At 36.2% G+C, this 16,954-nt stretch overlaps 1 protein-coding gene across 3 annotated transcripts in view; it reads left to right on the top strand.

Moving 5' to 3' along the window:
- TRPC1 (transient receptor potential cation channel subfamily C member 1) overlaps positions 1-2,322 on the top strand; it is a gene marked incomplete at its 5' end in the record, with an annotated part of 63,771 nt that extends 61,449 nt beyond the window's left edge. For all 3 annotated transcript variants that reach the window (XM_082655277.1, XM_082655275.1, XM_082655276.1), the window contains one exon: positions 398-2,322. In XM_082655277.1, the coding sequence (XP_082511403.1) occupies positions 398-625 (228 nt within the window). In that variant the 3' untranslated portion in view covers positions 626-2,322. The remainder of the gene's footprint in view (positions 1-397) is intronic.
- Between the last annotated feature and the right edge of the window lie 14,632 nt (positions 2,323-16,954).

Genomic DNA, 16,954 nt, shown 5'->3' with positions numbered 1-16,954 from the left:
ATTTTGAGGGGGAATAACATTTTGTTTATTTGGAGTTCAAAATTAGTAGTCCCCATCATCAAATTGATTACAAAACGTTCATCTGTAAAAGCCATTCTTAGCTCATAGGCCATCAGAAACACAAAGTGGGTCATATTTGGCCTGTGAGTCATAGTTTGCTAATCCCTACTATAAACTAAAGATCTTAAATCAAGGTAAGTGTACAGATAAATGAATAAAACAAATATGCATGGCATGTTTCAAATGTGTTGAACATTATTTTGTAACATGTAGTGGCAAAAATATAGTCTAATAAAGCATTACAAGATATGTGTTTGTATCTGTAAATTTTTTTAAAAATCCACTTCATTTAAATATTTTTATGCACATTGTTAGTATCATAGTTTTTGTTTTGAAGGAATGGAGAAATTTGAAGCAAAAGAGAGATGAAAACTACCAAAAAGTGATGTGCTGTTTAGTGCATCGTTACTTGACTTCCATGAGACAAAAGATGCAAAGTACAGATCAGGCAACTGTGGAAAATCTAAATGAACTGCGCCAAGATCTGTCAAAATTCCGAAATGAAATAAGGGATTTACTTGGCTTTCGGACTTCTAAATATGCTATGTTTTATCCAAGAAATTAGCGATTTTCTAAATCACGTAGAGAATAATTTTCAATAATAAATCTGAAAGACTGCATTTGTATAACTTGCAATTAAATTAGTAAGATATATATTGAAATAAAGAATTATGTAAAAGCCATTCTTTAAAATATTTATAGCATAAATATATGTTATGTAAAATATGTATATACGATTAGTTTTTTTAAAACCCTCTGTTCGTGGCTTTTTGCAGTAATGAAACAGATTAAGTAGATAGATTTTGTTAGCATGCTGCTTAGTTTTCTTATTTAAACGGTGCTTAATTTTTTTTTCCCTTTCTGCTTAAGAGGGGCAGCATTAGAATTGTAGTGACTATTGCCAGAAGGTTTTGTAAAACTGAAGATCAGCAAATGTGGACTGATCTCCTTCCATAGGGTACACTTGAGATATAGAAGTCTTGTTTTTTAAAATCTTTGTTTTAAGAGTTTACATATATAGTTCAGTATTTATTGTTTAGGAGTATAGGTTTACCTAAAACAATAGTCTATTTTTTCTTTTGTTATAATCTTAAGCAACAAAGATAAAGCCCTAATGAATGTTTGAATCTATTTGTGTCTATAAATTTAAATTCACCTCAATGTTTGTTACTGTAATATATTTACTTTTACATGGTTGTAATCACTTTATATTTTTCATTTTGCTTTTTTCACTTAATAGTATTTTATATATACATTTCCATGTATTGATAGAGTCCACGTATTTAAATTTTTATAGAATTATATAGTTTTTGAAAAATATAGTTAGTAGACTTTTCATTTTGTAGCTATAGAGTATTTGATTATGTTTATAAGTTTGCATAGCTACTTCTCTAAGGTTAGGTATTTATTGGCTTTTAATTTTTTATTATCATAAAAGTGATATAATTTTTTTTCAAGCTGGAGTGAATGTTCCTAGTTATAAAGCTAACCCAAAATAAGGATTTAGAAGGTATTTCTTTGTCATGTATGGTCACAGCCTGTTTTGTTTGTGTAAACATTGGAAGACCCTTTAATGCAAGGATTTGTTTTACTTTTGGACTAAGGTTCTTGATCTTATATCCAAAAGTATTTTCCACAGGATTTAACATAGTTCTAGAAACGGGACTTCATGCTTATTTGTGGCTCATTCTTGATGCTTAGGGTGAAAAGCATTGACTTTTTAAATTGGAGAATAAAGTATATATTTAAATTTTTTTCCTGTGCTCATGTAAGGGATATAGTTAACATTTTTTTCATAGGCTATTCCTTATTTATTCATGCAGCATTTCCAGTTAAGAGGTTATTATGTATATAATTATCTTCTTAACGGAATGTCAGATGGTCTTAAAGCCACAGGGTGCAGGTAGCCCTTGGTCTATAAGTACCACCGATCCAGGGATCAATGTTGAAATATGTTAGTGTTGTGTTTCATCTTGCTTTTTACTTTTTATTTTTTAATTTCCAAATTGTAAGTGTTCCCTTTTTTGGGCAAATTCTTATAAAAATGTTTATTGTAAAGTTATATATTTTGTCTATGATGGGATTAAGCACTTCCCAATTGGGATTTTACATCAGGGTTTTTAGTCATTCTAAAAAATATCTAATTATTAAATCAAAATATTTATAGAGTGCCTACTGTATGCATGAGTTACTTACGAGGTATATTTTGAATGACAGCATATTGTAAGAAAAAAGGTAAATAAAACTTGACATTAGATTATAAATTGACAGAGTTTGTTCATTGTTTTATTGTATACTTTTATACTTTTAATTGAGATATAATTCACATATCATAAAATTCACTTTTAAAGTATACAGTTCACTGTTGTTGTTTTTTTAAATTATGGCAACAAAGGTCTAAAATGCAAAACATCAACATCAGACCCCTTTGTACCTCTTCCTGCCTCTGGTGGCAATGATATTTGACTCTTTTAGCTATTTCTTTTTATATTTGTAAATACCATATTTTGAAATAATATGACTATACAAAGACCTGTATGTGAGTGCTTATAGCAGCTTTATTCATGATCCCAAATTGAAAACAACCAAATGCCCGTGAACTGGTGAATGGGTAAATAAATCGTACATCCATACAGTGGAAATCTACTCAGTGATAAAAAGGAATTGTATCAGTCAGAGTTCAGTCAGAGAAGCAGAACTACTAGGATATTGGCAGTCACATATGTTTGTGTGTACAGTGATTTGTTTACAGGGATTTGACATTACACAGTTGTTGGAGTTGGTTAAGCAGTCTCTGAGGCTGTTGTTTTCACATCTAATACTGGAGCTTGAAGTTCACCAGGTTGGCTGTTGGAAGAGGAAAATAGGTGTCAGGGGGAAGAAATGCGGATAAGCTGGAACCCATGAGGACAGTCTGAGACCCTTGTCACTTGTCTCTGTCTCCAACCTTGATGGTGTGGGAATCCTGTGGGAGAAGTTACCCTTTGCCACGTTGCTAAACACACTTGGTCCAGAATTAGAGAAACTGAAGGACAAGCCAAGGAAAGGTGGAATGATTAGAGTCCTGGCTGCTGACCTTCACCAGCAGGTTGAGCCAGCAGATAAGTTTCAACATGTGTAAACTATGAAAGTGCCTGCAAAAAAACGCCAAATGGCTGCTGCTCCATTTCTCCCCACCAAATTTCACGCTGAAATGTGTCTTGTGCCCACCCTACCTAGAAGCATACATGGGAGAGAATTCTGGGAAACATAATTCAGCCTCTCCAAGTTGACACAGGAACAAACTAATGAAATATATGCAGTAACACAGATGAATCTTAAAAGTACTATACCAAGTTAGGACACTTATCACAAAAGGCTACACACTGTGTGATTCCATTAATATGACATCCTAGAAAAGACAAAACTATAGAAACCAAAATCAGATCATTGGTTACCAAGATCTGGTGGGAAGAGAAGATTGATTGCACAACTCATCAAACTATACATTTAAAAGGGTGAATTTTAATGTATGGAAATTATGCTTCAGTAAACCTGACAAAACTACATAATGGTACAACATACTAAAATAAAGAACTAAGAAGAAGGCTAGAGTAACAATTCTCATATCAGACAAAATAGACTTTAAAATAAAGACTATTAAAAGAGACAAAGAAGGACACTTCATAATGATCAAGGGATCGATCCGAGAAGAAGATATAACAATTGTAAACATTTATGCACCCAACATAGGAGAACCTCAATACTTAAGGCAAATGCTAACAGCCATAAAGGGGAAATCGACAGTAATGCAATCATAGTAGGGGACTTTAACACCCCACTTTCACCAATGGACAGATCATCCAAAATGAAAATAAATAAGGAAACACAAGCTTTAAATAACACATTAAACAAGATGGACTTAATTGATATTTATAGGACATTCCATCCAAAAATAACACAATACACTTTCGTCTCAAGTGTTCACGGAACATTCTCCAGGATAGGTCATATCTTGGGTTACACATCAAGTCTTGGTAAATTTCAGAAAATTGAAATCATATCAAGTATCTTTTCTGACCACAATGCTGTGAGACTAGATTTCAATTACAGGAAAAAAAACTGTAAGAAATACAAACACATGGAGGCTAAACAATACGCTACTAAATAACCAAGAGATCACTGAAGAAATCAAAGAGGAAATCAAAACATACCTAGAAACAAATGACAATGACCAAAACCTACGGGATGCAGCAAAAGCAGTTCTAAGAGGGAAGTTTATAGCAATACAATCCTACCTCAAGAAACATCTCAAATAAACAACCTAATCTTACACGTAAAGCAATTAGAAGAACAAAAAAACCCCCAAAATTAGCAGAAGGAAAGAAATCATAAAGATCAGATCAGAAATAAATGAAAAAGAAATGAAGGAAATGATAGCTAAGATCAATAAAACTAAAAGCTGGTTCTTTGAGAAGATAAACAAAACTGATAAACCACTAGCCAGACTCATCAAGAAAAGAAGGGAGAAGACCCAAATCAACAGAATTAGAAATGAAAAAGAAGTGACTGACACTGCAGAAATGCAAAGGATCATGAGAGATTACTACAAGCAACTCTATGCCAATAAAACGGACAACCTGGAAGAAATGGACAAATTCTTGGAAAAGCACAACCTTCCGAGACTGAACCAGGAACAAACAGAAAATATAAACAGACCAATCACAAGCACTGAAATTGAAACTGTGATAAAAAGCTTCCAACAAACAAAAGCCCAGGACCAGGTGAATTCTATCCAACATTTAGACAAGAGCTAACACCTATCCTTCTCAAACTCTTCCAAAATATAGCAGAGGGAGGAACACTCCTAAACTCATTCTACGAGGCCACCATCACCCTGATACCCAAACCAGACAAAGATGTCACAAAGAAAGAAAACTACAGGCCAGTATCACTGATGAACATAGATGCAAAAATCCTCAACAAAATACTAGCAAACAGAATCCAACAGCACATTAAAAGGATCATACACCATGATCAAGTGGGATTTATTCCAGGAATGCAAGGATTCTTTAATATATGCAAATCAATCAATGTGATACACCATATTAACCAACTGAAGGATAAAAACCATATGGTCGTCTCAATAGATGCAGAGAAAGCTTTCGTCAAAATTCAACACCCATTTATGATAAAACCCCCCCAGAAAGCAGGCATAGAGGGAACTCACCTCAACATAATAAAGACCATAGCTGACAAACCCACAGCCAACATCATTCTCAATGGTGAAAAACCGAAACCATTTCCTCTAAAATCAAGAACAAGACAAGGTTGCCCACTCTCACCACTATTATTCAACATAGTTTTGGAAGTTTTAGCCACAGCAATCAGAGAGGAAAAAGAAATAACAGGAATCCAAATCAGAGAAGAAGAAGTAAAACTGTCACTGTTTGCAGGAGGCATGATACTATACATAGAGACTCCTAAAGATGCTACCAGAAAACTACTAGAGCTAATCAATGAATTAGGTAAAGTAGCAGGATACAAAATTAATACACAGAAATCTCTTGCATTCCTATACACTAATGATGAAAAATCTGAAAGAGAAATTAAGGAAGCACTCCCATTTACCATTGCAACAAAAAGAATAAAATACCTAGGAATAAACTTACCTTAGCAGACAAAAGGCCTGTATGCAGAAAACTATAAGACACTGATGAAAGAAATTAATGATGATACAAACAGATGGGAAGATAATACCATGTTCTTGGATTGGAAGACTCAACATTGTGAAAATGACCATACTACCCAAAGCAATCTACAGATTCAATGCAATCCCTATCAAACTACCAATGGCATTTTTCACAGAACTAGAACAAAAAATTTCACAATTTGTATAGAAACACAAAAGACACAGCCAAAGCAATCTACAGATTCAATTGCAATCCCTATCAAACTACCAATGGCATTTTTCACAGAACTAGAACACAAAATTTCACAATTTGTATGGAAACACAAAAGACCCCGAATAGCCAAAGCAATCTTGAGAATGAAAAACGGAGCTGGAGGAATCAGGCTCCGTGACTTCAGACTATACTACAAAGCTACAGTAACGAAGACAGTATGGTACTGGCACAAAAACAGAAATATAGATCAATGGAAGAGGATAGAAAGCCCAGAGATAAACCCACACACATGTGGTCACCTTATCTTTGATAAAGGAGGCAAGAATATACAATGGAGAAAAGACAGCCTCTTCAATAAGTGGTGCTGGGAAAACTGGACTGCTACATGTAAAAGAATGAAATTAGAACACTTCCTGACAGCAGACACAAAAATAAACTCAAAATGGATTAAAGACCTAATTGTAAGGCCAGACACTCTGAAACTCTTAGAGGAAAACATAGGAAGAACAGTCTTTGACATAAATCACAGCAAGATCTGTTTTGATCCACCTCCTAGAGTAATGGAACTAAAAACAAAAATAAACAAATGGGACCTAATGAAACTTAAAAGCTTTTGCACAGCAAAGGAAACCATAAACAAGATGAAAAGACAACCCTCAGAATGGGAGAAAATATTTGCAAATGAATCAACGGACAAAGGATTAATCTCCATAAATTACAAGCACCTCATGAAGCTCAATATCAGAAAAAAACAACCCAATCTAAAAATGGGCAGAAGACCTAAATAGACATTTCTCCAAAGAAGATATACAGATTGCCAACAAACACATGAAAGAATGCTCAACATCACTAATCATTAGAAAAATGCAAAGCAAAACTACAATGAGCTATCACCTCACACCAGTCAGAATGGCCATCATCAAAAAATCTAGAAACAATAAATGCTGGAGAGGGTGTGGAGAAAAGGGAACCCTCTTGCATTGTTGGTGGGAATGTAAACTGATACAGCCACTATGGAGAACAGTATGGAGCGTCCTTTAAAAACTAAAAGTAGAACTACCATATGACCCAGCAATCCCACAATGTTCATTGCAGCTCTATTTACAAAAGCCAGGACATGGAAGCAACCTAAGTGTCCATCGACAGATGAATGGGTAAAGAAGATGTGACACATATATACAATGGAATATTACTCAGCCATAAAAAGAAATGCAATTGAGTTATTTGTAGTGGATGGACCTAGAGTCTGTCATACAGAGTGAAGTAAGTCAGAAAGAGAAAAACAAATGCCATATGCTAATATATATATATATATATATATATATATATATATATATATATATATATATATATATATATATATATAGGATTGAAAGAAAAAAAAAGTTCTGATGAACCTAGGGGCAGGACAGGAATAAAGATGGAGACATAGAGAATGGACTTGAGGACACGGGGAGGGGGAAGGGTAAGCTGGGGGAAGTAAGAGAGTAGCATTGACATATATACACTACCAAATGTAAAATAGATAGCTACTGAGAAGCAGCTGCATTGCATGGGGAGATCAGCTCTGTGCTTTGTGACCACCTAGAGGGGTGGGATAGGGAGGGTGGGAGGGAGACACAAGAGGGAGGGGATATGGGGTTATATGTATAGCTTATTCACTTTGTTATACAGTAGAAAGTAACACACCAATGTAAAGCAATTATACTGCAATAAAGAAGTTTTTAAAAAAAGATGTGGTATATATATACCACATGTGTGTACATATACATATATCTGTATATATATATGTATATATACACATATATACAAATATATTGGAATATTACTCAGCCATAAAAAAGAATGAAATACCACCATTTGCAGCATCATGGATGGACCTAGAGAATGTTATTCTTAATGAAATAAGTCAGAGAAAGACAAACACTATATGATATCACTTATATGTGGAATCTAGAAAAAAATATCTATATACAAAACTCGTAGACATAGAAAACAAACTTATGGTTGCCAAAGGGGAGATGGATGAGGGAGGGACAAATTAGGAGTATGGGATTAACAGATAAAGACTACTATGCATAAAATAAGCAACAAGGATTTACTGTATAGCACAGGGAATTATATTCAATATCTCTTAATAATCTATAATGGAGTATAATAAAAAAATACTGAATCACTATGTTGTACACCTGAGGCTAACACAATATTGTAAATCAACAATACCTCAATGAAAAGAAGGAAAGAAAGAACGAAAGAAAGAAAGAAAGAGGAAAATAACAGTTGAATTTTATGATTTATTACTACTCCAGAAGAAAACAGTGCTTGAATATGCAATTCAGTAGCCCATTAGTAACATAACACAGTCACGTGAATTATGGTAGTAAATGCCAGGGTGAAGAATTTTGTGTTTTTCAAAATTTATGTTAGCAATTCTAGATTCTTTGCTATTTCATATAAATTTTGGAATCTGCCCGTCAATTTCTACCAAAATATCCTTGCGGTGATTTTGATTGGAATTGCATTGATATTGAAATTTTTCTTTTCCTCGGAAAATACATTTATAAAATAACAAATAGGCCGAGGTTATAGACTGTAGGGAATCTAATTATTCAAAATTACACTAAGAAAATATTAATAGTACGAACGGCAATGGCTGCTGTGGATATCACATTTGTAAGTAAATTTGTTAGCTTTCTGGCATCACTGCCCTGTGGGTAAATATGTTGTGTTTCTTGAAGAGATATTTAGAAGAATTGCCAGTGACAGTGTTTCTCTTCATTTGGTCATTTCACACTACTTTTTTCTTTTCCTACTCCCCCTGCCTCCAGTTTGAAATACATGCTTCAAATATAGAACTCAAAAGTAGGAAAAATTTTATGTGTTAGTTACATGGTTTAAAATAACCATCTTTAAGAGACATGGTTTCTGATGTAAATTAAATTACAGTAGTACAAGAGGCAATGCAGCATGGTTGGGTAGGAGGTAAATATATGTTTCAAAAAAGAACTGTTTCAGCCAGATAATGACAGGTTTCTTCATTCTGCTACCAGCAATCTAGACGTTTTTCTCTGTCTCCATTAGTAAGACTATTTGATCAATCCCTTCAGTTTTAGATAAAATTATTCTAAGATAGTAAAACTATCAGGTGCCATTTGAAAAGGGTTTTGAGGAAGAAAATGTACTAGCCACCTCATTAACTCATTCAGAAATTAAATTAATTTGGGGGATGATTCAACTCCATATTTTAAAACTCATTTCCCCCATTTTATATTTCAGTAGAAATAGCAAGCACATTGCTTATTTTAACACAGAGGATTTTTTCTTTTTTTTTAAGGTACAAAACTAAACAAAGCATAGGAAGGGGCAGTTCTTTTATTCTCTGTATCCTCAGCTTAAGTATGTTGTTGATATTAAATGACACAAATTTGTTAAATGAAAATTTAGCCATTATCTATTTGTGTAAATATCCTGGAACTGATATCCAGTCAGATACCCTTCTAACAATTGCAATCTCTAAGTCTTATTCCATCAAATTGGATTGGAAGAAAACTTACATCACCTACTTCAGCTTTCTTATTTCATAGGAAAGAAAACTGACATATTAAGTAATTTGTCCAGGTTGTACAATGACTGACTTGGGATCTTGAGCTCCATTTATTATTTGTGTTGGGAAACATAGATCCAAACACTTTGGTTTTTTGAATGAATTTCTCACTATAGTTTCTTCTTGGTCAGAGAATAAAACTTAAGATGTCCAGTCCCTATTTTCTAAATGACCAGTTTATTAAAGACTTTAAGTTTATGACCAAGGTCAGAAGCAGAGACCAGTGAGATGAGCAAGAGACAGAGGGAAAGGATGCACAGTGGGGTATTAAACATAAATAAAAAATCAAGAGTCAGTCTTAGAAAATAAACAAGCCAGGCCATGGAGGGACCAAGGGTTTAGAATGGAGAAAGTGGTTAATTTTATTTCTGTGCTACTTTATATTTTGATCAGTTTGGTTATTCAAGAATCTGGAAACAGTTGAAGACCTATACAGGATCTCAGAAAGAATCCAATTCAACTTTATCATTTTATAGATAAGGAAACTAAGATTCCCCAATGCTGCACTGTGAAGGAGAATCCAAGTCTTTCTCCTCATCATCCAGGAGGCTCTTCATTGTATTATGTTACTATTAATATAAATTTCTTGTTCGTGAGATAAATTAATCAGCTTTATATTTAAAAAATTTTTTACATCTTTATTGGAGTATAATTGCTTTACAATGGTGTGTTAGTTTCTGCTTTATAACAAAGTGAATCAGTTATACGTATACATATGTTCTCATATCTCTTACGTCTCCCTCCCTCCCACCCTCTCTATCCCACCCCTCTAGGTGGTCACAAAGCACCGAGCTGATCTCCCTGTGCTATGCGGCTGCTTCCCACTAGCTATCTATTTTACTTTTGGTAGTGTATATATGTCCATGCCACTCTCTCACTTTGTCACAGCTTACACTTCCCCCGCCCCAAATCCTCAAGTCCATTCTCTAGTAGGTCTGTGTCTTTATTCCTCTCTTACCCCTAGGTTCTTCATATTTTTTTTCTTAAATTCCATATATATGTGTTAGCATACGGTATTTGTCTTTCTCTTTCTGACTTACTTCACTCTGCATGACAGACTCTAGGTCCATCCACCTCATCACAAATAGCTGAATTTCGTTTCTTTTTATGGCTGAGTAATATTCCATTGTGTATATGTGCCACATCTTCTTTATCCATTCATTCGATGATGAACACTTAGGTTGTTTCCATGTCCTGGCTATTGTAAATGGAGCTGCAATGAACATTTTGGTACATGATCTTTTTTGTGGTATGTGGGCCTCTCACTGTTGTGGCCTCTCCCACTGTGGAGCACAGGCTCCAGACGTGCAGGTTCAGCGGCTATGGCCCACGGGCCCAGCCGCTCTGCGGCACGTGGGATCCTCCCGGACCGGGGCACGAATCCGCATCCCCTGCATCAGCAGGCAGACTCTCAACCACTGTGCCACCAGGGAAGCCCCATGACTCTTTTTGAATTATGGTTTTCTTAGGGTATATACCCAGTAGTGGGATTGCTGGGTCATATGGCAGTTCTATTTGTAGTTTTTTAAGGAACCTCCATACTGTTCTCCATAGTGGCTGTACCAATTCACATTCTCACCAGCAGTGCAAGAGTGTTCCGTATTCTCCACACCCTCTCCAGCATTCATTGTTTCTAGATTTTTTGATGATGGCCATTCTGACTGGTGTTAGATGATATCTCATTGTAGTTTTAATTTGAATTTCTCTAATGATTAATGATGTTGAGCATTCTTTCATATGTTTGTTGGCAGTCTGTATATCTTCTTTGGAGAAATGTCTATTTAGGTCTTCTGCCCATTTTTGGATCAGGTTGTTTGTTTTTTTGTTATTGAGCTGCTTGTAAATTTTGCAGATTAATCCTTTGTCAGTTGCTTCATTTCCAAATATTTTCTCCCATTTTGAGGGTTGTCTTTTGGTCTTGTTTATGGTTTCTTTTGCTGTGCAAAAGCTTTGAAGTTTCATTAGGTCCCTTTTGTTTATTTTTGTTTTTATTTGCATTTCTCTAGGAAGTGGGTCAAAAAGGATCTTGCTGTGATTTATGTCATAGAGTGTTCTGCCTATGTTTTCCTCTAAGAGTTTGATAGTTTCTGGCCTTACATTTAGGTCTTTAATCCATTTTGAGCTTATTTTTGTGTATGGTGTTAGGAAGTGATCTAATCTCATACTTTTACATGTACCTGTCCAGTTTTCCAACCACCACTTATTGAAGAGGCTGTCCTTTCTGCACTGTACATTCCTGCCTCCTTTATCAAAGATAAGGTGACCATATGTGCGTGGGTTTATCTCTGGGCTTTCTATCCTGATCCATTGATCTATATTTCTGTTTTTGTGCCAGTACCATACTGTCTTGATTACTGTAGCTTTGTAGTATAGTCTGAAGTCAGGGAGCCTGATTCCTGCAGCTCCGTTTTTCATTCACAAGATTGCTTTGGCTATTCGGGGTCTTTTGTGTTTCTATACAAATTGTGAAATTTTTTGTTCTAGTTCTGTGAAAAAATGCCATTGGTAGTTTGATAGGGATTGCATTGAATCTGTAGATTGCTTTGGGTAGTAGAGTCATTTTCACAATGTTGATTCTTCCAGTCCAAGAACATGGTATATCTCTCCATCTATTTGTATCATTAATTTAATTTCTTTCATCAGTGTCATAATTTTCTGCATACAGGTCTTCTGTCTCCTTAGGTAGGTTTATTCCTAGATGCTTTATTCTTTTTGTTGCAATGGTAAATGGGAGTGTTTTCTTGATTTCACTTTCAGATTTTTCATCATTAGTGTATAGGAATGCAAGAGATTTCTGTGCATTAATTTTGTATCCTGCCACTTTACCAAATTCATTGATTAGCTCTAGTAGTTTTCTGGTAGCATCTTTAGGAGTCTCTATGTATAGTATCATGTCATCTGCGAACAGTGACAGCTTTACTTCTTCTTTTCCAATTTGGATTCCTTTTATTTCCTTTTCTTCTCTGATTGCTATGGCTAAAACTCCCAAACTATGTTGAATACACGTGGTGAGAGTGGGCAATCTTGTCTTGTTCCTGATCTTAGTGGAAATGCTTTCAGTTTTTCACCATTGAGGACGATGTTGGCTGTGGGTTTGTCATATATGGCCTTTATTATGTTGAGGAAAGTTTCCTCTATGCCTACTTTCTGGAGGGTTTTTATCATATATGGGTGTTGAATTTTGACGAAAGCTTTCTCTGCATCTATTGAGATGCCCATATAGTTTTTATCCTTCAGTTGGTTAATATGGTGTATCACATTGATTGATTTGTGTATATTGAAAAATCCTTGCATTCCTGGAATAAACCCCACTTGATCATGGTGTATGATCATTTTAATGTGTTGTTGGATTCTGTTTGCTAGTATTTTGTTGAGGATTTTTGCATCTATATTCATCAGTGATATTGGTGTGTAATTTTCTTTTTTTGTAGTATCTTTGTCTGGTTTGGGTATCAGGGTGATGGTGGCCTCGTAGAATGAGTTTGGGAGTGTTCCTCCCTCTGCTATATTTTGGAGGAGTTTGAGAAGGATAGGTGTTAGCTCTTATCTAAATGTTTGAAAGAATTCGCCTGTGAAGCCATCTGGTCCTGGGCTTTTGTTTGTTGGGAGATTTTTAATCACAGTTTCAATTTCAGTGCTTGTGATTGGTCTGTTCATATTTTCTATTTCTTCCTGATTCAGTCTTGGCAGGTTGTGCATTTCTAAGAATTTGTCCATTTCTTCCAGGTTGTCCATTTTATTCGCATAGAGTTGCTTGTAGTAATCTCTCATGATCCTTTGTATTTCTGCAGTGTCAGTTGTTACTTCTCCTTTTTCATTTCTAATTCTATTGATTTGAGTCTTCTCCCGTTTTTTCTTGATGAGTCTGGCTAATGGTTTATCAATTTTGTTTATCTTCTTACAGAACCAGCTTTTAGTTTTATTGATCTTAGCTATCATTTCCTTCATTTCTTTTTCATTTATTTCTGATCTGATCTTTATGATTTCTTTCTTTCTGCTAACTTTGGGGTTTCTTTGTTCTTCTTTCTCTAATTGCTTTAGGTGCAAGGTTAGGTTGTTTATTCGAGATGTTTCCTGTTTCTTAGGGTAGGATTGTATTGCGATAAACTTCCCTCTTAGAACTACTTTTGTGGCATCCCATAGGTTTGGGGTCATCGTGTCTCCACTGTCATTTGTTTCTAGGTATTTTTTGATTTCCTCTGATTTCTTCAGTGATCACTTCATTATTAAGTAGTGTATTGTTTAGCCTCCATGTGTTTCTATTTTTTTACAGATCTTTTCCTGTTATTGATATCTAGTCTCATAGCGTTGTGGTTGGAAAAGATACTTGATACAATTTCAATTTTCTTAAATTTACCAAGGCTTGATTTGTGACCCAAAATATGATCTATCCTGGAGAATGTTCCATGAGCACTAGAGAAAAATGTGTATTCTGTTGTTTTTGGATGGAATGTCCTATAAATATCAATTAAGTCCATCTTGTTTCATGTATCATTTAAAGCTTGTGTTTCCTTATTTATTTTCATTTTGGATGATCTGTCCATGGGTGAAAGTAGGGTGTTAAAGTCCCCTACTATGAATATGTTACTGTCGATTTCCCCTTTTATGGCTGTTAGTATTTGCCTTAAATATTGAGGTGCTCCTATGTTGGGTGCATAAATGTTTACAATTGTTTTGTCTTCTTCTTGGATCGATCCCTTCATCATTATGTACTGTCCTTCTTTGTCTCTTCTAATAGTCTGTATTTTAAAATCTATTTTGTCTGATTTGAGAATTGCTACTCCAGCTTTCTTTTGGTTTCCATTTGCATGGAATATCTTTTTCCATCCCCTCACTTTCAGTCTGTATGTGTCTCTAGGTCTGAAGTGCATCTCTTGTAGGTAGCATATATATGGGTCTTGCTTTTGTATCCATTCAGCCAATCTGTGTCTTTTGGTGGGAGCATTGAATCCATTTACATTTAAGGTAATTATCGATATGTATATTCCTATTCCCATTTTCTTAATTGTTTTGGGTTTGTTATTATAGGTCTTTTCCTTCTCTTGTGTTTCTTGCCTAGAGATCCTTTAGCATTTGTTGTAAAGCTGGTTTGGTGGTGCTGAACTCTCTCAGCTTTTGCTTGTCTGTAAAGGTTTTAATTTCTCCATCAAATCTGAATGAGATCCTTGCTGGGTAGAGTAATCTTGGTTGTAGGTTTTTCTCCTTCATCACTTTAAATATGTCCTGCCAGTCCCTTCTGGCTTGCAGATTTTCTGCTGAAAGATCAGCTGTTAACCTTATGGGGATTCCTTTGTGTGTTATTTGTTGATTTTCCCTTGCTGATTTTAATATTTTTTCTTTGTATTTAATTTTTGACAGTTTGATTAATATGTGTCTTGGCGTGTTTCTCCTTGGATTTATCCTGTATGGGACTCTCTGTGCTTCCTGGACTTGATTAACTATTTCCTTTCCCATATTAGGGAAGTTTTCAACTATAATCTCTTCAAGTATTTTCTCAGTCCCTTTCTTTTTCTCTTCTTCTTCTGGAACCCCTATAATTCGAATTTTGGTGCGTTTAATGTTGTCCCAGAGGTCTCTGAGACTGTCCTCAGTTCTTTTCATTCTTTTTTCTTTATTCTGCTCTGCAGTAGTTATTTCCACTACTTTATCTTCCAGGTCACTTATCCATTCTTCTGCCTCAGTTATTCTGCTATTGATCCCTTCTAGAGTATTTTTAATTTCATTTATTGTGTTGTTCATCATTGCTTGTTTCATCTTTAGTTCTTCTAGGTGCTTGTTAAATGTTTCTTGCATTTTCTCTATTCTATTTCCAAGATTTTGGATCATCTTTACTATCATTATTCTGAATTCTTTTACAGGTAGACTGCCTATTTCCTCTTCATTTGTTAGGTCTGGTGGGTTTTTATCTTGCTCCTTCACCTGCTGTGTGTTTTTCTGTCTTCTCATTTTGCTTATCTTACTGTGTTTGGGGTCTCCTTTTTGCAGGCCGCAGGTTCGTAGTTCCCATTGTTTTTGGTGTCTGTCCCCAGTGGCTAAAGTTGGTTCAGTGGACTGTGTAGGCTTCCTGGTGGAGGGGACTAGTGCCTGTGTTCTGGTGGATGAGGCTGGATCTTGTCTTTCTGGTGGGCAGGTCCACGTCTGGTGGTGTGTTTTGGGGTGTCTGTGGACTTATTATGATTTTAGACAGCCTCTCTGCTAATCATGGGGTTGTGTTCCTGTCTTGCTAGTTGTTTGGCATAGGGTGTCCAGCACTGTACCTTGTTGGTCGTTGAGTGAAGCTGGGTGTTGGTGTTGAGATGGAGATCTCTGGGAGACTTTCGCAGTTTGATATTACTTGGAGCTGGGAGGTCTCTTGTGGACCAGTGTCCTGAAGTTGGCTCTCCCACCTCAGAGGCACAGCACTGACTCCTGGCTGCAGCACCAAGAGCCCTTCATCCACATGGCTCAGAATAAAAGTGAGAAAAAGGAGAAAGAAAGAAAGAAAGAAAGAAAGAAAAAGGATAAAAGAAAAGAAAATAAAGTAAGGTAAAATAAAATAAAGTTATTAAAATAAAAAATAATTATTAAGAAAAAAATTTTTTTAAAAGTTAAAAAAAAAACAAAAAACGGACAGATAGAACCCTAGGACAAATGGTGAAAGCAAAGCTGTACAGACAAAATCTCACACAGAAGCATACACATGCACACTCAGAAAAAGAGGAAAAGTGGAAAAAATAATAAATCTTGCTCTCAAAGTCCACCTCCTCAATTTGGGATGATTCGTTGTATATTCAGGTATTCCACAGATGCAGGGTACATCAAGTTGATTGTGGAGATTTAATCCGCTGCTTCTGAGGCTGCTGGGAGAGATTTCCCTTTCTCTTCTTTGTTCTCACAGCTCCCGGGGTTCAGCTTTGGATTTGGCCCCGCCTCTGCGTGTAGGTCGCCGGAGGGTGTCTGTTCTTCGCTCAGACAGGACGGGGTTAAAGGAGCCGCTGATTCGGCAGCTCTGGCTCACTCAGACAGCGTGACGTTGCACCAGCCTGAGGCGTGCCGTGCGCTCTCCCGGGGAAGTTGTCCCTGGATCCTGGGACCCTGGCAGTGGCAGCCTGCACAGGTTCCCCGGAAGGGAGGTGTGGAGAGTGACCTGTGCTCGCACACAGGCTTCTTGGTGGCGGCAGCAGCAGCCTTAGCGTCTCATGCCCGTCTCTGGGGTCCGCGCTGTTAGCCGCGGCTCGCGCCCGTCTCTGGAGCTCCTTTAAGCAGCCATCTTAATCCCCTCTCCTCGCGCACCAGGAAACAAAGAGGGAAGAAAAAGTCTCTTGCCTCTTCGGTAGGTCCACACTTTTTCCCGGACTCCCTCCTGGCTAACCGTGGTGCACTAACCCCTTCAGACTGTGTTCACGCCGCCAGTCCTCCCCCTGCG

Source organism: Grampus griseus, assembly GCF_964374135.1.
Source record: "Grampus griseus genome assembly, chromosome: 5".
Lineage (NCBI taxonomy): Eukaryota > Metazoa > Chordata > Mammalia > Artiodactyla > Delphinidae > Grampus > Grampus griseus.
This window is presented reverse-complemented; position numbering and strand designations above follow the sequence as displayed.